Source organism: Hippichthys cyanospilos, chromosome 10 (genome assembly GCF_059441005.1).
Source record: "Hippichthys cyanospilos isolate Australia breed blue-spotted pipefish chromosome 10, RoL_Hcya_1.0, whole genome shotgun sequence".
Lineage (NCBI taxonomy): Eukaryota > Metazoa > Chordata > Actinopteri > Syngnathiformes > Syngnathidae > Hippichthys > Hippichthys cyanospilos.
The window spans coordinates 15,728,110-15,749,149 of record NC_142378.1 but is presented as its reverse complement, the minus strand read 5'-3'; the positions used below and the strand labels follow the sequence as shown (position 1 = coordinate 15,749,149).

Genomic DNA, 21,040 nt, shown 5'->3' with positions numbered 1-21,040 from the left:
TATTATGTCTAAAATGCACTTGAGAAAATAAATAAATAAATAAATTAATAAATGAAACAATGATTACTTTTTAATAGTTCAAGTTGGTTTGTTGACATGTTTTCTCAACCTAATAAGTAACAGACCTACATTGCGGAACTTAAAGTCGCTCCAAGTATGCTACTTGCACTAATGCAAAGGGAGACTGGATTTGCACTGAAACACATAATAATCTGTTTATCTTCAGGTTTCATATTCTATACTTCATATTTGATTTACAAATAAGCCAGCATAAAAGTGAAAATATTTGTGGGAATGTGACCACTGTAAATTCATCTGGTTTTCGTTTCGATGCTGTGCTCAGGGTTACATTATCTGTGTTTTTGATGTTTGATCTCTCTGTCCATTCATGTAACTCAAGTGTTAAAGTGTAAGACCAGGGACTCAGCTTCATCAGGTGGCAGCCTCAAAAGGATGCGCTAACAACGGTGCACACAGTCTACTAATGTCTTATTTGCATAGACTTTGACTAGAAACTTTTTGGCCAGGAAATGAAAGTTGAGTCCTTAAGAATGTTGTTTTTGTAGAAATCCAAACAACACACGTCAATTAAAATATGGCCATTCTATTCCTATTTAAAAAAATTAAATATTGTTTTCCGTCATGTTCCACTCAAACATTAAAGACCTATAATGTCCCTGACCAAATAAAATTTTGCATATATCTCAACTTCTTCCACCAATGTATCAGTGTATATTTTAATTTATTTTTATTTTATTGATGTATTTGAATACTGGGTATGAATCTGTGTAATTTCTGTTCTGTGTTTGCGTGTTTCTATAACGTCTTCATAGCAGAGCCAGTCAAGCAGACAGATCCAGGTCACAGGAGAATAGACTTAAGTGGGAGAGATGGCAAGAAAGCCTCAGGGAGAGACAAAGGAGAGCGTAATTGAGAGAGGAGAGAAGAACACAGAAAGAAAGTTGGGGATAACGGATAAGAAATGAAAAGGTTGACAATATAAATAAAGTTGGAAAAGTGGAGAGAAAAGTGGGGAAATACATATATGGGCAACTACAAGGGGTATATAAGATGGAAAAGACTAAGTAACAAACTCTTCAGCAACGGTCTTACACTGCTCCAGTTGTGCAAGCCCATCACACTCAAATATCACATCTCATTACTCAAAAAAATAAATAATGACTTCATCCAAAAATTTCGCTGAAGACAAATTATGAGAATATTAATGCCACAGTGTTTCAAGCGTGTAGAATATATGACAAGACATTGAATTCACTCATGACTTGCCAACTTTACACGAAACATACAACTGACTTAATATAATTTCTGCCAATATTTGCTTTAGATAGGAGCAAGATGGGTTTGCAGAAGAGCAACAACTTAGTACAGTAGTAGACATGAATGATGGCGACATCTTTATACGTTTACCCGTTCCAATGTGATTTCCTCATATTCAAAGTCTGCTTCTGTTCCATTGACCTGTTTGAGAAAGTACACAGACAAGGAGAGAACAACATATGTATGACACAATAAAAATAATGAATACATTAAAAAAATAATGCTGTGACTATTTGGCCTGCCAATGCTTGGGGACTAAATAGTCCGAGGTTTGAAACCCTCTGGGGTCCAGCCACCGACAGACCACTTCCAAGTGTAAGGACCTTTTTTTTTTAAGTGTCAAAATGTGCCTTCCAACTCATCTGACTCAAATCAGATGATGAGACAGTTGTGTGCACACTTGCTTACATATTAACACAGTTGAATGACATCCCAGTGGTCTCTGTAATCTCCTTGTCTGTAATCTGTGTCTCCGCTTTGAGATTAGTTTAGGATAAATTTTCATCTTTACACCATATTCTATCAATATTACCTACAAATAATACAATTTGAGAATATTCAACACATTTTCTGTGTAGTGGCAATTGATATTTAATTGATACTCGCACAAGTGCTACTACTAATACTACTACTAATTATTATTATACCAATAATAATAAAATAATAATTATTGTTATTCCATTCCTAATCTTTATGTTTGCATTTAAAGGAAATATCCAAAACGTCAAGTGTAATTATAACTGTGAAGTATGATCTAATGAAAGCAATCTTTTTCTCCCTGGATTTTCAGGCAGTCAATCAGAACGTAGTTACATAATAAACTTTGCTAACAATATCAGGCACTGATTTTCTGTAGCAGCTGGCTACAAGTAAAATGACATCAAGGACCATATTATTCTGGATTTAGTATTGAACCATTGTTTTCCATTGGTGAAAATTAGGAGCAGCACGTTTCCAAAGTGGGACCTCTGGCTATATTCGGTTTTATGAAAAACGTTTTTCTAAATTTGTCATTTACGTAAAAACTTCATCCACCGGCCTGCAGCCCCTTTAGGCAGTGGCTCACAAATCATCATGTTATTTGGTTCATGTGGAAGAAACAATGTCATATTAGCTGCATTTAACTTAGCTATATATATATATATATATATATATATATATATATATATATATATATATATATATATTTATAAATCACTACACCACCAATGACAAAATATTCTTCCTTATTAGTCTCCTTTATTTACTGTCATCTATGCAAATGAGCAATGCAGTATGTCTTGCATCATTTATTTACATACTTGTGAGTTCAGATATAAGACTTTGTACTCACATATGGGGGGGTGTCGACGCTGTCTGTGTTGACAACCAACGGAGGCGGGTTGGCCTGCAAAATAGAACAAAGTTAATGCTTCACTTGAGCGACGACGTTGCTAACTCGTCATTTACCGAACAAACACCAACAGAGCACGGTGAACACGCGCATATCGAGCTGCAATAACAACTTACTCTTCTCATGTTTTGGTACAGCATGTCGAGTGCTCCTGCTACAGATTACTACCATGAAGCGACTGCATACACGACATGACATACTGCACACTCCTTACAATAGACAGGACTAATGTACTTCTAAAACGCCAAACAAAATTCATGAGCCCACTCAACAATCAACCAATTGCTATTCAGAGAATTTACTTGCACATACATAATTTACATGCCACTTAGCAAAACAGCCTCCACTACATTTTCGGAGACTGACTGGGCAAAGTGAATGATATGCTGCCATAAACAATAACAAAAATCCAAGCTGTCAACTGTCCGTCAACCTGCGCTCAATCACTTTTCAGCCAACATTCATCTGAAGACTGTCCATATCAGAAAACATTGGATGATAAACGGACATGGGCTTTCCTTTTCTGCTTAGTAAATGCTAAGATCACATTCCTCAAAACCGTCTAACATCTCTATTTTCCTTCATCTTAATTCTCCCATAGAGTATATTCATGCAGTCCAACGTTGAGATTCTCTTCCATAAAGAAAACATCCGCTAGCCAGTAAAAGAAGGAACATGTGAAGCTCAGAGCTTTTCCAGCCTCCCCACAAAGCCATACATTAAATGAACTGTCCACCCAGACTTTACAGCGTCAACACGCAACAAAGCAGGAATAGCCATTTATCTCGCAAAACTAATCTCAATCTCGCTCTCAATCACTTCCCTTTACTCCCTTTCTCTCTCTCTCTCTCTCTCTCTCTCTCTGCCTCTCTCGCACACGCTCTGTCTATGTGTCTGTCCACCATGTGTCCAATCTGTCAGTCATGCTGAATGGATGCTTGATCCCACATGGGAACCCAAAAAGAGAGAGGATCAGAGGGATTAGTCACATGGTGGGAGGAGTCAACACAACAACAGCAATGAGGAGCAGAAGGTGCAGTTACATGCATACAAAAATCAAAATGCGCACAAAAGAGCAAAATTACCCCTAAACATGTAATATAACATCGAATATGAATTTACTCCAGGTAAATACATTCATTTTTGATTTGTAAACATTTATTTCATTATTGATGTCTGATGTTTTTTTCGGTGCTGACATTTCACTTATCCAACCTTTATAAACTTGTGAAATTACCACAATTGAATGTAGCTTTGTATGGATTTATTTGTGTCTTAGATTATGATTGACAGAAAATGCAGCTGATTCAACTGACAAGCCAAGTTTCACTGCACACTTATGTAACAGTGTGTGCCTGTATGTGGCAGAGTTGCTGAATATTTTTTTAAGATGCTCCAACAAAGAAACATGAAAACTCAAAATCAGATAAGCAAACGGTTCCCTTCCAGTTATGACAAATCGTTATATGGTATTGTATTTTAGTCCCCATGTTGAAATAATAAGACTTGTTATACAGTAGCGCACTACTGAAAAATATTCAGACTGTCTTTGATTTGCATCCGCCTACGTGAATTATTTTTAGGTTATTTTAAAGACTGTTTTTCCTTTTCTCTAATGAGCAGGTGTTGTAGTTATCATTTTAATATCACAATTATCAGTTTTGCATTTTGAATCATAATTGGCAAAATTTCAAATTTCACAGATGGCAGATGCTGAGATTCGTTGTGTAACCTCGATGCAAACACACTGTATACGACTGTTCACCACTTCCTCCTGATATGTAATAAAACTTCATTTGCCTTCTGAGTTAATCAGATAAAGTTCGACTCGAATATAATTACAACTGCCAAGCTAACCACATTAATTAAGACTCCCTACCTCCCATCGCTTATCACTGCCCGGATTCACAATAGCAGATGAGGTTGTCTATTTTGTGGATCATTTTTGTTGTGCTCTTTAATTTTTATGAACTGAGATATGACCCCCATCGCTGAAATTAAAATACAATGTGAGACTTGATTAAGGGGTAAAAGAAAAGGAAAGCATATGCTAACTGTCCAAAGCAGCTTGAATATGATTACACATAAGATTAAGGTCAATTTATGAGCAGCGAACAATGAACTACACTCAGAAATTGACTATAACCCCCCCCCCTGCTTTGGTCAAATAAGAATAAAAACAGTTCTCAGGTGTGTTAGTACAATATTTAGGACATGGTTTGGTCCATAAAAGTACCCTATGATTAAGCAGAACAATTTCCCATTTTTCTCGCTGATTCAGCACTATTCTGTCCCCATCACAAAAGGGACAGCTGTATCTCATGCAAGGGCTTGCCCCCATCTCTGCTGTGCTGGGTGTCAGCATGCATGTGGGTATCATGGTCACGAGGACCAGCGGCAGACCTCCATGATGGCTGTTTGTGCTCAAGCATGTTCTACATTCACTTTCAAACAACAACAACAAAAAAAGAATATGAATCAGATGCAAGTCCTAATAAAGCCAGTAAAAGTAAAAACATATTTTCACTTGTGGAGGTGATAGTCACCGGGATAATCAATAACTCTTTGTGTGCAGACCTGTGCATATTTTCGTTATCGGTTCATGTGACAATCTTTATATTTCCCAGAATGCACAGAGCCAAAAAGAAATACAAATTTGCACTATATTGTGCACTGTGCACAATATAGGATTAATTACAATAACTGCATTGACAAAAAAAAAAAAAAAACACTTGATATCAGTGGCTATAGAACCTCATAACGTACACTAATTTTTCCAATATGGAAGTAGGTGAAAGCACATCGAATAAAAGTATAATTGTCTTCCATAAAAGCGGGGATCTAGAATGAAATCAAAGTGAGACCCCACCTCCCGGTACCATCATTTTTGAATGATATACAGTACTGATTAAAAAAAAGAGAGAGAAAAGGAAGGAGATGAGCATACACGTAATGACTCTTAATATCACTGTACCAAATTTTTAATACCAAACTTTTACTTTAGTGCCGTTTTTGGTGAGCAGCATGAATCTGTTATACTTATTTTTAATTGATCTCAGGTATTGAATTTATTGTTGTGTATTTAAATGCAAATATTAGATTTTCCTGACAATAAAGTGGAAATACTGTACTTGATTTAAAATGCTCTATCAAGCAACATAAAATAATAGCACTGTTACTGTATATTATAAGTCTTTTTGACTTATTGTCATGTTAAATTGTGATTCAAATACCGATAAAATATTAAATATGATAAACCAAATAGCTAGATGATTTAATGGTGACAATTCTGGGTGTATACAGCTTTTGCGCTGGTATATATTAGATTGTGACGATATGATAAAACTTGAGAAAAAAAAATCACAGCGTTACTGGTTCGAAATTATAGCTGTAAAATATGTACCGGTAGGTACTTTTAAAATATTTTGCTAAATATTGTTTTTCACATTAAAATATTTGTATTTTTAAACAATATATTTAATATCGCATTTGTTACTATAATGAACATTTTACATGCTAAATTAAAACTAATTATGGAGATGAAATCAAAACAAACCTCGGTATGCAAAACAGGTTTTGCTCAACAGTAAACATATACATGAATTGAAGACAGTCAAATTTCAACTGAGATACTGTATGTGCATCTCATATAAAATGACTATAAATATCCAGTGCAACAATCTAGTTGAGGTAAACTACCATCACTCATCACTGTCATTTCATGTTGACAAGTGTTTATTTTCTGCACACATGCACGTGCACCCACCCACGAATGCTCTCTCTCGCTCTCTATCTCTCTTTGGACAGGGGGAAATATTCAATTTGTTTGCCTTGTTGAGACACTCGCCACTTTACTAGACTGCTTGCATCCTCCCTCGAGCGATATCACAAAAAAAAACACTCTGTGAAATTACCATATGATATCATGTTTGCCACATTACCCGTGGTTGTTAGCCGCAGTAGCAAATGTACTGTATTTTGATACTGAAATTGTCAAAGCAGGAATTGGACAACAGCAGCTATAATGTGAGCAACCAAGGAGGACTCCCGTATGATACACAATGAGAGGAGGCTCCCGCCGCACACTGCAGTTGCCCATTAAAGCAGATGACACAGGTGGATAAAGAACTTCCCAATTTTGGCAGACATGGACGGTTTTAAAGAACTGTGACATTCCGGTTATTGGCCCATGCTTACTAAGCATATTTAACTTAAGATGGAAAAATAAATCTTAAGTTTGATGTGTGGATAACTTTCGCCGCTGCCACCTACCTGCACATGGGCTTGTATTTGTGGAAAGTGGTGTATGTGGTACGTGGAGGGTGGCTCCATAGGGCGTAAATTCCACATGCAGGAATCATTGGGCCATGGTCTGCTCCCGGCCTTTCCTTTGGTTTTGCTCTTTGTGGGACTCTTTGTCACCCCATATCTCAAGTTTGGGAAATTTCCCCGAGAGGCCCTGTTGGCCAGGTGTGTGGGCAATGTGCTCCACCCATAACCGCCCAGGGCTGAACACAGCGGTATCTGTGGCGAATGAAATGGGTGGATGGAAAGGGACTGCGAGGAGTGCGGCAGAGGAGGAGGATATTGATGTTGGTACTCTTGGAACAAAGAATTGCGATTGTTTGAACGGGGCTGTGCCAGTTGCTGCTGATGGTGGTGATAGAGTTGTTGTGATGACGACGAGGAAAGCGGGCATCCTGGTGAGGCTGGAGGATGAAATTGTTGCTGGTTTGGAGAAAAATGCTGCAGCTGCTGATGGCTTGGCGAGAGGCAGATCTGATGGTGGCTTGCTGAGTGCAGTACATGATTAGGTGATTGTGACACCAGCGGGTAGTTTTGTAATGGGAGAGCAAGGTGATGACTTGGAGATGGTGGGGCTATGTGGTAATAGCTAGGTGAGGGCGAAGGAAGAAGATGTTTGGGCGAATGGCATCCTTGTTTTGGAGAATGAGTGGTGTGCTTTGGTGATCGTAAAGGGGAACACGGAAATTGATTTGTCTGAACTTGCAGAAATTTCTGGTTATGCTTCGAGTGATTGTGGTTCTTGCTGGGCTTGACCTTCCCTTTCCCTGATTTTCCTTTAGAAGAGCCACTGGGCTTTTTGGGGCTGCAGCAGAACTCATGACTGTGGAAGTAAGTAGTCATATCTGCGGAGATAGTGTGATGCCCTCTTTCACTCTTACCGCACCATCACCTTTACAGGGACGACAAAAAAGTAGCTCTTCCGAATCACTTGTGTCCATATAATGTAGGTCATTTCACCAAAGTACACCCGACATCTCTGTGCGATGCTGGATTGGAATTCCACTTGTTCATTTGTCTCAGAACATTAAGACAAAAAAAGTCTACATTTGTGGAGACCTTTCTCACGTCTGCTGCTTTGCGTACAGCATAAATTGAACTCCTAAAAACCAAAGCAATGTCTTGAACATTTAAAATCTCTCTTCAGCACGAGACTCAGTTCAACATTTTGGTGTGTTACAAGGTCAAACGTAATAAGATCAAACACGCTGTAGAAAGAAAAGCAGGAAGGACCTCGGAAGGGTGAAACTCCCTTTCAGGTTTTGCGTTAGAACAGAGTGGACAGAAAGAATTTAAGTCAGCTCCAGCTTTCCAAAAGAAGACCACTTTGAATTCCCACAAATGGTTTGCACTCCATTTATCGGTCTCTCAGGTGATGCATATTATCCAGAGTCAGTACACTGTTAAAAAATATACTCCGGCTTTGTTTCTGAAGCCCCGGACATGCCACCGGCGATGATGTCAATTTATATTCCAGAAGGGAAGACAGGATGCCATAGCTAAACACAAATTTCTTTGTCCTGTGAAATATTTAACCCCAGAGAAATTACAGTCAGAAACAATTAAAAAAAAATCTTTGCTTGTCTTCTTGCTTGATATTAAAATCTCTTCCTTCTCAGCTCCTCTCATGCCTGTGCTCCCTCTCTTGCGACAAGCCCCTGTCCCCATCTCTACTACTTTGCGCTCTCTCTCTTCCCAGCCCGGCCAATTAAGCACTTCCCTGGTCTTCTGCACATGACAGCAGCCAGGCATGACTAATCAATAGAAAACCGGGCATAGCGCTCACAGCCAGTGTGGAAGCGTATGATGAGTCTGGAGCTGTGATTGGTGGAGAATGAATGTCTATCAACATTTTTGCTGTTCTTTTAAGGCAAAACATGGTAAGACAGGTCAGCTGGAATACATAGAAGTTGCTGTGTTCCTGAGCATGTCTCAATGCACTGACCTACTTATTTATTATACAGGAATGCATTGGGATGTCTTGTAGAATGTAAATAAAAACAATACAATCTTACCTCAAAAATTTCTGAAAAAAAACAAACAAACAAACTTTTTTTTTATTTTTTAGATACCTTCTTTTGGAGACTGACAAATACTTAGAAAATAATAAATAAATAAAATAATAAATAAAAAATAATAAAATATCACCCATCAAATGCCAGTGTTTAGTTGAGATGTGAACAAAAACGTGTTTAGTTTGGCAAAGAGCTTTGCCATGGTTCATTATATTAGCACTTTTTGTTGCTATCGTTAGCTGTGGCTTCAGTTGCAGCTGGGTGCTTTGTATTTATGTGGTCGGCTAAATTAAAGTTGCTTCTGAGGTGGTAAGCAAACTCTTTACAAATAATATATAATGGGGTGTTTTCCACAATTTAAATGTGCCGTTCTTCGGACCGACAACTATCATATGTTCTTTCATTTTCATATATTCCTTCTACCCCTGAATTTGCCCTCCCACCCAAAACAGGAATCTATCATTTTATTCCAAACACAATGACAGTCAATCAGCATCCATTTTAGGGTGTGATTAGCATCTGTTTTCCAACCCTCAACAACTCAAGCACAATAATTCTGATGCATAAAAATATAATCAGATGAGCTCAATAAGAAAAATACACATGAACTATGTCAATAATTAGTTGATTGCAATACATATTTACAGTATTTTTTTTATTTACCTGATTTAACAACATGCATTTTATAGTATTGTAAAGCTTTTTTTCAAAATGGACTTATTGCCTGCCAAAAACAGTGAAATATGAGAAAATTTGAACCACCTCTTGCAGTTATGAATCTCGACCTGTCTCAAGCATCAGTGAATGCGGTTAATATTTCAAATTAAAGTGTTGAAGGATACCGTGGTTAGCTATTGATGCTCCTTTGTAACTTGCATTACTAAAGTTCCCTTCCCCCTTAGGCTATTTACATCTGATATTTGAAAATGAACACGCCTTACGGCTTACTGATTTGTACGCCAATTGATCACGTCTAGAAATGGCTTTGAGGTTCAAGTCTATAATGTCAGCTCATATGGCACAATTTGCTCCTAGAAAAAGGTCAGAAAAAAAGACAGACAAGGGACAAAGAAGCCCCCATGTAAAGAAAGCAAAGATATGAGGCTTTTTGAAATGAGAAAAAAAGCTGGTGCTGCTTAGTGCATGTATGGTTCCGCTGTATAAAGTGCTGTCGGCGCTGCAGGCTAGCAACTCAGTCAGGAGAGGAGGATGAGCAAGAAGAATAGGCAGTTAACAAAACAGTGTTAAATGAAGCCAACACTAAAATATTGCTAGAAGGTACGCAGGCAAGGGGGTGGAGGCTGCCAAGAAATCAGAAAGGGAATGAGGCAGATACTGTTGGTTGCCATGAAATGATAAGAAAATACGGATAGTGTAATATGAGCTATGCAATGACCGGGACATTTAATTAAAATCGGTGCAATTATTTGAGATGTGTATTTTCTGCTCTTTAGAATTAAAATATTGTAGATGAATACCTTAAAGGTGACATTATTTTTCTTTTTCCCTGATTTAACTCCAAGAGTTCTCAGGAATGCTTTTTGTAAAAATACCCTGAAAGAACAAGAATTACAGACTTTATAGGATATTTCTTTCTGTGGTAAAATAAACTCATTTTGGAGGCTGATCCATCTAATGTCGTGCACAAGCCCCCATTCTGCCCCACATTATAGCTAAAATAATGGCAAGCCTGACTTTGGTTTGAATGGCAACCAATGGACTGGCTCTCCTGAGCATGTATGACCCTGCTAGCTATTGGCCATCTCCACTACCACTTTGCACAGCAGTGTGAGTGTTTACTGCGGCCAACTGCTCGCTTCTAAGAGTAGAAAATAAGTGAGTGTCCAAAATAATAATGAAAACATTTTTATGGTGCATTGACACTTTGCCATCTTGTGTACACTTTTTGTGCAACAAAATATTGACCAATATTTATTGAAGTCACCAAGAGGGATATGAAAACAAATAGGTATAAAATAAATAAAAAATAAAGAGGGGGTGTTGGTTATCTGTATATGGTCATGTTACGGTTACATCTTGTCAAAGTACTTCACTGCACACGCACACACACATGCACACACATGCACAGTGGGTGGCCAAGCGAGATCTTAAATTTGGCCTTACATTTAGCACTTTCACATAAAGGTGTGAGAATTATTCACCCACACTTCAAACAAAAAGTGATTTGTCACCCAATAAAGTAGAATGCAAGACATTGTTCAATGCCAAATCCTCCTCCTGTGCATTCTGTCATATCTGCCAGTGTGATTTAATGCCATGCTAGGCAAAGGCCTGTACTGTATGTGTGGATGGGATTTACAGTGGTGGGGGCCACTACAGCAAGGCAACATCTACATGGTCACATCAAGACTGTGAAATGAAAATGAATGCCATGCTCAGTGAACAGCTTTCGAGGAAACAAACTTAGAATGTACTTTCCCAGTGGGCACAGGTTTAATTTCTGTTCACTGCTCCAATACTGAGCCGGTGCCCATCCCTTAGGCGGGTTGACAGGAAGGGACTCTGTCACAATAAGTGTGCCAAATTGTTCCTGATAATGATTGCGGTGATACCTGATGGGACTTACGTCAACAATTGCGGTAATACGGTACTTAAATTTAAGACTGAAGTATATAGTACTACCAGCAGGGGGCATTGCGTTCCACAGAGAGAGGGGAAAAAAGGCACACGATGACAGTCTCTTATAAAGGATGACAGTCTCTGATAAAGTGAGATTCTGACTGCAACACGAACGGACAGAATACTTTATAAGAGCCTGCACTACATGTTTGTCAACAACCATCTGATTTTAATAACAATACCATGGCAGTGGGAAAACATTGATATAATTCACAATCCAATACTTTGTTGAATGACAATTACCATACTGTCAGCTCTTAGTTCAGGTACACTGTCGGATATGTGAGTTCATAAGATCATTTTGAAAAATTTGACAATATGTCCTCCCTTTGCTTACTTGCATGTGTTTATTTTTTTCTGACACTACTCTCGCGTCCTCTTACATTCCTAAAAAACACGTATTAGGTTAATCGCAGACTTGAAAATAGGTCTGAAAGTATTTTGTTTTTTTATTTCACGCATCCTATTACAGCACTCAATATATTGATCAATAGCCCCAAAATTACCACACACATCAAGGTCACACCTCAAAGGGGTTCATTAGAAAACCAGAGTATGTAGCATGAAGGAAGGAATGTCACTGATGTGTACGGTGATTTTGGAGTCTCTAACCCAGCAAACAGCCGAGCTATTGATCAATATATAGGTAATTATTGATCAATATGCATAAAAAATCCTTAAAATTAGGCAGAAGGCTTTATTTGAAAACCAGAGAATGTAGCATAAGGGGAGGTGTGTCCTTGATGTGTGTGGTAATTTTGGGGTCCCTAACAATATATATATATTATATATGTGTATATCAATATATCAATATATGTGTAAATATTGATCAATAATCATAAAAAAAAAATCCTTAAAATTAGGGATTCATTTGAAAACCAGAGAATGTAGCATAAGGGGAGGGATGCCACTGATGTGTGTGGTGATTTTGGAGTCTCTAACCCAACAAACAGCAGAGCTATTGATCAATATATTGGTAATTATTGATCAATAAGCATAAACAATCTTTATATATAGGCAGAGGGATTTATTTGAAAACCAAAGAATGTAGCATGAAGGGACGAATCTCACTGATGTGTGTGGTGATTTTGGAGTCCCTAACCCAATCAACAGCAGAGCTATTGATCGATATATTGATGAATATTGATAAATAAACATAAAAAATCCTTAAAATTAGGCAAAGGAATTTATTAGAAAACCAGCAGTTGTAGCATAATTGGGAGTACTTCATTGATGGTTATAGTGATTTAGGAGCGTTTACCCCAACTCAAAAAGGGGAGCCAGTGATTCATTTTGAGGGTATAAATGATTAACAAGCATTTAAAATAAATCCCCAAAATGTATCAAAATAATTTATTTAAAAAACGAGTGTTGTAGTGTGATCATGAAAATGTCATGAATGTGCCCAGTGATTTTGGACTCCTTATATTAAACAATATTGGAGCTATAGATGAATATTCAGTTTATTAATGATTTTAAGTACAAAAATTCTCCAAAATTAAACAAACACTTTTTTATCCAAAAGCACTGTCCCAATATGATTATGTTAATGTCTTTGATGTGTTCGTTGAATTCATAATCACAAATTGTGGCGTTATTGTTTTTTTTTCCCTCCTCGTCTAGTAATATGCACACGGTCCCTTGCGCACTCGCCCAGCCTCTGCTGCTCATAGAGATCAATTGCCTCTTTTCACCGAAAGAAACGGTTTAAATATTTTACAAATGTCTTTTTTTGACATTGTAGCTGGTAGTCCGTGTTACGAAGGAGGCATAAAGGCAACTTTGGTGTTTCGACGACGTTTTGTCTGAGAGGTATTGATGGCGAAAGTCCGAATCTGCCAATATCTTGCCAACTTTACTTAAGTGAAGAAATCAGACAGCTCAGCTTGCGAATGTCACATGACCAGACACTGAAGGCAGGTGAATCATTATTGAACATTACTTTGAACAGCTCTGAGGTCATTTTTAGTGGATGGCAAATGGCAAATAGCCATCCACAGAAGATTAAATAATGTATTTTTGCTGCCAAATGCATATTCCATGAACGCAATATTACCGTAAATTCCGGACTATAAGCCGCTACTTTTTTCCAAAACTTTCAACCCTGCGGCTTATTCAGTGATGCGGCCAATTTATGTAATTTTTCTAACAGCCGCTAGGGGCGCTCGAGTAGAAAAGGTAAGATTAAGACCGGTGGTATACATGCGTCGAAGAAGACTGCAACTTCCTGTCTTGTGCATAAATTAAATTAGCGTGAACATACCCTCATCATGGAAAATGCAAAAAGAAAGGCATACTATAACCTGAGCGGTTACGGCCATACTCACGAGCCATGCGTGCGCCTCCTTCGTATTTTTTTTTTTTTTTTTATTATCTCCTGCTTGGTTTCTATTGTCATCATCCTCTTACTTCTTCCTTTACCGCCACTTGCAATTTTAGAAGCCATGTCTAACAGATAAAGTTTGCAAAGTCCTCACAACATTCCTTCCTTCCGTTTTTCACCTATTTTCTCTCCTTCCTTCCATCCCGACCAGCTGTGCCATCAAGCTTGATAAAGGCGTTCGGCCAATAGCATATCGGCATTTCTGTGATTGACGTGACGCCGGCCAATAGCATCTCCGTGACTGACTCCGTGACTGAGACAGTGACTGTGACATTTTAAGAGCAATAGCTCATCAACGTTGCTGTGTTGAGCGTCAACTTCTGATTTACTTGACGTAGCAAAGCGAGAATAAATGTACGAATACAATGGCCGGCATGTCGTATTGTTCGCAAGACGGAAGGTTTGTTCGTAAGTGGGGGACAAAAAACTCTGCGGTCCACGCTCGTAAGTCGAAATGTTCGTAAAAGAGGGTGTTCGTAAACCGGGTGCCGACTGTATATGTGTGTGTGTGTGTATATATATATATATATTTATTTGTTTATTTTTTAATAAAAGAACAACCCAGAAAGTTGCAAAAATATGACCCACATAGCAGGTCACTCAAATTGAAATTGGGTTATTTTGACACGTGACTTCGAGTGAAGACAACGGTCAAATCACGATAGATCATTTGATTGACCACAATCTTTTTATATGTTTATATCAGCGTAGAGAAAAAAATGAAGAAGTGGAGAGATGGATAGAGGCTCTTCATGTGTGAGGCAGAAGAATGAAGAGATATGAAAAGCATCATCCCACACACAGAAGGTCATGCAATACCCAATGCACTCTCAAAAGCAAAAATCATATGTATTGTAACACAATTGGCTAAGACGGTAAGTGTTTCTGCAAAAATAAGTAATTTGACTCCGTATTTAATACATTTTGTGTTTCTCTTTGACTCAGATTGACATGTTTTGCTCTGCTTGGTGATCAGTGCAGCATCATCACCATGACAACAGTTGATCTCACAGAGAGTGATGACAAGCCTAATGAGGGCAGTGGTGGTCCAGGTTATAAACATGTTAAATAAATGCCGCCGCTTACCATGTCCCTAATCAATTGATTTTGGAAATATTCAGCCCTCGCCTTTGTACACACAAGACACTAGACATGATCAAGATCTAGCATTGAGAATTGTAAACATGTCTGAGTATTAAAATGCTCAAGTTAGTGCTCTTAAATCCTCAAATAATTCCAAAATGAATTATTGTATGGTGTGAACATCGAGGTAACTCACTCAGTGGTTACCACGGCAAAAAGCAATAGGTCTATAGTATATGAACACAGTGATTGAAATAAGATGTTTTTAAATACCTTTTCATTTTTTGTATGAAATTAAACCTGATGATCATCTTCATTTGTTTAATTACTTGCCAAAAATGAGGTTGTATTGACGCCTGCAGTAAGCATCGCTGTCTTCACACTTCTGCTCCTTTGTGATGTTAAGCCATATTATCTCCGAGTGTGCAAGTTAGACTGTGGGAGGTGAAGAATTTTACAGAAAGTGTGAAGCTTTACCAAAATACCAATGTACTACACTAAAGATAGCTACAGTTGAGTCAATGTCAGTTTCTTTCTTTTCTTTTTTTTAAATTCTTTTCCTTTGAGACTTTCAGCTTTAATTAAAGAGATTGTTAGGGAGGTTCTGGGCTCCAGAAATTAGGCAAACAGTTACTTCAGAGGATTTTCACAACTTTTGATCTGCTGAAAATGAAGGTACTCTGCAAAATGGCTGTAACACGAAAGTGGAAAAAGATATCAATATCTAAACAGCCTATCCTCACTAGGGTTAGGGGTGAGCTACACAGTCTTCACTTACAGGGTGATTTGGATAAGGATGGCACTCTACACGGACAACTCATTAACCTACTTACGATTCAGGATGCAATGCAGGCAATCCTTCCGCATTGGCATATATTCAGCCCAAGAATTGTTCAATGTTGTCTTCTCCTCAGATATGTTTGTCTTTTTTTCCTGAAGGATCAATGGCCCATCAAACACCCACTGCTTTGTTTTTGTTTTCATGGTAGCCCCACACCTATGGCAAGCGAATGATCATACAACACTGATCCGCGTTTGTTTTGAGTTACGCTTTACGCTTTTAGAATAACACTTTTCACACCGCTTTTTACACCTAGCGGCATTTGAGACAGCATCCAGAACGCCGCTAGAGATGCCTAGCAGTGACTGGCGTTCATGTTGAAAAATGCCGAACGGAGTTTGGAACAATGTTTGGAACATTGATCGTTACATAATGGATGTATGGATGTGCTGGGCTTGCTTGGTGGCTTGCTGTTTTCCCATGAATAATGATGGTGATTTTGATTATCTTAAGGTGTGAAAGCGTGAATATTTTTATAAACATCATGCCTGGCAAAATATGAATAATTGTTGTTTATTGTGCAGGTTAAACATACAAACAAACAAAAGAGTGCATGCTGATTTAGAGTATCACGATTTCCACTATGTCACACTGTGTAAGTCCATTTGAAACATTTGGATAATACAGTAATTTATTGAAAGTTGGAGAGCTCATTAATGCATACTGCTTCTTGTCTCTGTCTAAAGACAATTTGACCAACAGAGAAAATAGGAGGGAGGAAGTGCAATAAGAGGTCTGGTTTGATAAAGCTAGATTTAATATGACTCTGCAAGGGAAGAAAGAGTACTATTTAAGAATTAGAGCCTCACCAATCCATCAGCAGTCTTTTTCAAAATAATAAAAGATCAGCTAGAGTTTTTTCTGATAAAATGCTGATATTGTCTTCTGATATTGAGTACAGAGCATGCTGTTAATTAAGTGTTGGAGGTATCATTGTGCCCTCGCTTTTACTTTATTATACATTTAATTAATTATTTAATATGTATATATTTATTTAATGTTGGCAATGTGGTCCTCTATAGCAAATAGCCAACGCGGCAATTCATTTAAAATGCCTTTATTATACTAATGTTTTTTTTTTTTAAACATGTCTTTCAATGTCAGTTCACTTCTATAGTTGTCTATCTATCTCTATCCCAATTTCCTATGACCACTAAACTGCTCTTTAAGGCTTTTAGAGCTCTTTCTTAAGTGTCAGAATGACTTTCATACCTCTTACCTTTACCACTCATCAATCATACATAAGAGAGTGGGGAAGTAGGAGGAGGATGAGAAGATAGCACTACTGAGAAGAAAAAATTGCGAATGAGAGTGAGTTCGCTTTAAAATGTATTCACTAAGTCATAGGTGGCAACAAAGTAGATTCTGAAAAATCGTTTGACTCATGTTTGATATTATCGACAGTATAATGGAATGTGTGGGGAAATGCATCATATGTTGTGCTGACCTACAGTAAAAACGACATGAATTTCTAGTCTTTAAAAATGGTCTTCTGATCTGATATAATGTATCCAAGGAAAATTGTATTTTATCTATTTGTAACGATTCATCCCTCCACCCGTTGACTTTTGCTCATCTGAGATTGTATTACAGAGGAGGCATCTTGAAGAAAACCAAACCTTATCCAGCTCCTCCAATGAATGCAAAGAAGCACTAGAGTGCCTGGACACAGTGCGGAGGGAACGCAGTTTGGCCACTTCTGGCCTCCATTTTTTCTTCCAGTCGTGACTCACATCTCATGGTCATAGATGTTTTTACCATTAGTTAATTTAGCTTGTTTAGGTCGTTAGCAATTTTATCATCCTTAAAAAAAAAAAAAAAAAAAAAGATAAACAAAAAGTTATGTGGTTATTCTTCTTGGTAGTAGCACAATATGCGCAAAACATGGATGGAACAGGTTTTTGTGCAGTTTACGTTTCCTTGTACATTAGATCGGTATTGTTAATAAGTGACTACGAAAAATGTTTTTACTTTTTTACTCATGTTTTACTTTTGTTCTCATGTTTTACTTTTGTACTCATGTACTTTGAGAAGACTTACTTTTTACTTAATCAGTTAAAGTCGTTTATTGACATGTTATTATATTTGATTTTAACAACGATCTGTTCTTCTACATAAATGCAGAGTAAAAGTATTTTTGCTACTTCTGGATAACACCAAATGAGGGAAGTTGGAGAGCATGCTATTGCACACTATCTACAATAAAAGTGTAATCAGAAGTCCATAGAGAGGCAAGATTGAATAAAATTTTAAAATTCAAGCGAGCAATGCAACTGCTTTTTAAGTTTATAAACACATGCAGCAAATTCTGAGACTATGCTTCTCCCAAGTGTGCATGTGTGTGTCTGTGTGAGTATGGTTCAGTATTAGTCTAGCTGCACATTAGCCATGCAGTAAGCCCGAGCCGGTGATTGCTGTAAAGGAGCTAGGTTAACTTTTTCCATCGTCTGAGCTATGAGGTGGCGGGAAACTTCCTAAGTGCAGCATTTGCAGCACACCATCCATTAACTTACGTTATTCCAATGGGAAGGATGGGCAAGTACCAATACCAGTTATCTGTATTGGGCAAATGCCAGTCTTGTCCTTTTTCAAGGACTCAGGACTTGCAATGGCACCCACTACAAATGGCTGAAAGGAAGGCTCTGTAAAAGTCAACCAAGTCAGGTAAGTCAACTTTAAAAATATTTATATTTACAGTAATAATAGTTAGAGATAGTATCTGCTTTGAAGCTGCTATGAACCATTCCTTATTGTTTTGTGTATTGACCTTTCTTATATAGGCACTCAGTGTTGCAAAGGCAACCATAGCCAAATGCAGATGCAACTAGCAACTAAGTATGTTGTTTGAACTAAAACACTAAATGAGGATACGATATATATCGCCATCATACGTTAACGAATTTAACAAACAGGATTTATTTTTTAACTAAATTTCTACACGGCTGACTGCATTTTGCTTTGTTATGTTGATGCTTAGAGTGCATTAAAAATACAATTTTACCATCAATTACATTTATTTGCTGGCCCATTTTGGCTTGTTTGATGATTATTATGGTATTTGATGCATATACTTATTTCACACTTATTTACTCGCATTCATTGACTGAGGAAAAATGATGATGATGATTATTAATATTATTAATTCATTTTAAAAAAAGCCTAACAATGTAAAATATTTTTTTATTTGTCATTCGTAACAGAAATTTTATGTATCGCAAATATTTGTGGTGTGGTATCCTTTGGCTCAGTGGTACAGTGGTAGTCTGGCAATGTATCGGTTGTGAGTTTGATCTCCGGCCAATGTGACCAAGTCAAACTATCCTGGAGCAAGATACTGAACCCAAGGTGCTGTGTCATAAGTGGGTGAATGAGACGACAAATGTAAAAAAAAAAAAAAAAAAAAGAACTTTGAGGGCCGTGTAATCTGGAAAAGTGCAATATAAGATAATTACCAATTACCATACTTTGGTTTAATATGTGTGAGCTCTAAAATTTGAGTACCCAAATTGGTATTGTTCGAAAAAATAATATAACTCTGAACATACGCACATTCGTTTTGTATGATGCCAGTAACTTACATAAAACTGCTTTTTTGATCATAGGTCACATACGTACACAATGATACATGTTTCCATTTCTGCAAAGAAACCTAATACCGAACACTGTTGAGGGTAGTCCTCAAAATTGCTTCTTCGCCTAACAAGAGCACTGTGCCCTGGTTTCAGGATAGTTTCATCTAAAGATCTACGACAAAGCACACTAAATACGTATATGGTATGCAACAAATGTAAAATTATCCTGCCAGAGGACAAACAAACAACCAAAAGAATGAAATGATTTTACTTTATGTGTACAGGAATTGTAGCAGATGAAAGGCCGTTTAGGCCATACTTGCATTTTTGTAATGCAGCTACTGTACAATGGTTCCCAGATTGTTACATTACTTTATGAAAATGGTAATGCAATACAAGGGTGCGCCTGATATCACTGCTCTCAGCTGTAAAGGTTCACTCTTTTTTTTTGGGTTAGGGTTAAAACACTGATTTTTCCTTAATACCTTCCTCCCAGCCTAACATACATGCATGCGTGCGTGCGTGCGTGCGTTTAACTAGTAGCTATGTGTTGCTTTGGCCAAAGTTACTTGTACAAGCGGTTGATAAATAAACTCTACAGCAGTGGTCTCAAACTGCAGTCCTTGAAGGTGGGTATTATGCATGTTTTCCAGGTTTCTTCCCCCAACACACCTTATTCAAATGATTACCCCATCAGCAACTCTGCAGGAGCTGGAAAATGGTCCTAATCATTTGAATCAGGTGTGTTTGGGAAACATCAAAAGCATGCAAGGTATTACCCCTTGAAGACTAGAGTTTGAGACCTATGCCAGCTAAACATATACACATTTTCAATTTTAAGGACATTACATTTTGTCTTAACATGTTCCAGCTTTCACTCAATCATACCATAACAACCATTAATATTATGAAAGAAAGACACATGAATCCAATTGAATTAGTTCATTCACTTTCCTTTTTTACGATATTATTTAAAACAGGGTGGACCACTTTATGTCATTGGTTCTGTTAAGCCAAGTGACTGGATGAATAACTTTACCATGGCAACTCAGCAGCTCTCTGCGTCTCACTTCCCTGGCAACATGATAAAATATTTCACCGACAAGTAGAGCTGCTTCAAACGTGAGCCCTGTCTGCTGCTCTGCTATGAAAGAGACTTAAACTAGAGTCAGCCTGAAAACGCACACGCAGACATTCAAACACAAAAGATGATCTAGGATTACAGACTTCCCACCCTGATCCCCTACCAGCCCTTAAGCACAACTCGCAACCACAAAGAGTATGTGAAATATGTTACCTGTCTCGAGGTAATACAGTCAGTGAAGGCACTCCTTTTGGAGAAGAACATAAGGAGCTGCTGCCAACGAGAGGAGGATGTGGAAGGAGATGAGGAGGCAGGAGAGGAGGTGGATGGGGAGGAGTTGTGTGGTGGTGCCAGTTCCTCCGAAGAGCCACGTTTGGGTCCCAGTT

At 37.8% G+C, this 21,040-nt stretch overlaps 1 protein-coding gene across 3 annotated transcripts in view; it reads right to left on the bottom strand.

Annotated features, from left to right (window-relative positions):
- LOC148417272 (discs large homolog 1-like protein) overlaps positions 1 to 21,040 on the bottom strand; it is a 91,819-nt gene that overhangs the window by 38,295 nt on the left and 32,484 nt on the right. For all 3 annotated transcript variants that reach the window (XM_088425038.1, XM_088425039.1, XM_088425040.1), the window contains 2 exons: positions 2,672 to 2,725; positions 1,429 to 1,479 (listed from right to left, as the gene is read on the bottom strand). In XM_088425038.1, coding sequence (XP_088281164.1) covers positions 1,429 to 1,479; positions 2,672 to 2,725 — 105 coding nt within the window. The remainder of the gene's footprint in view (positions 1 to 1,428; positions 1,480 to 2,671; positions 2,726 to 21,040) is intronic.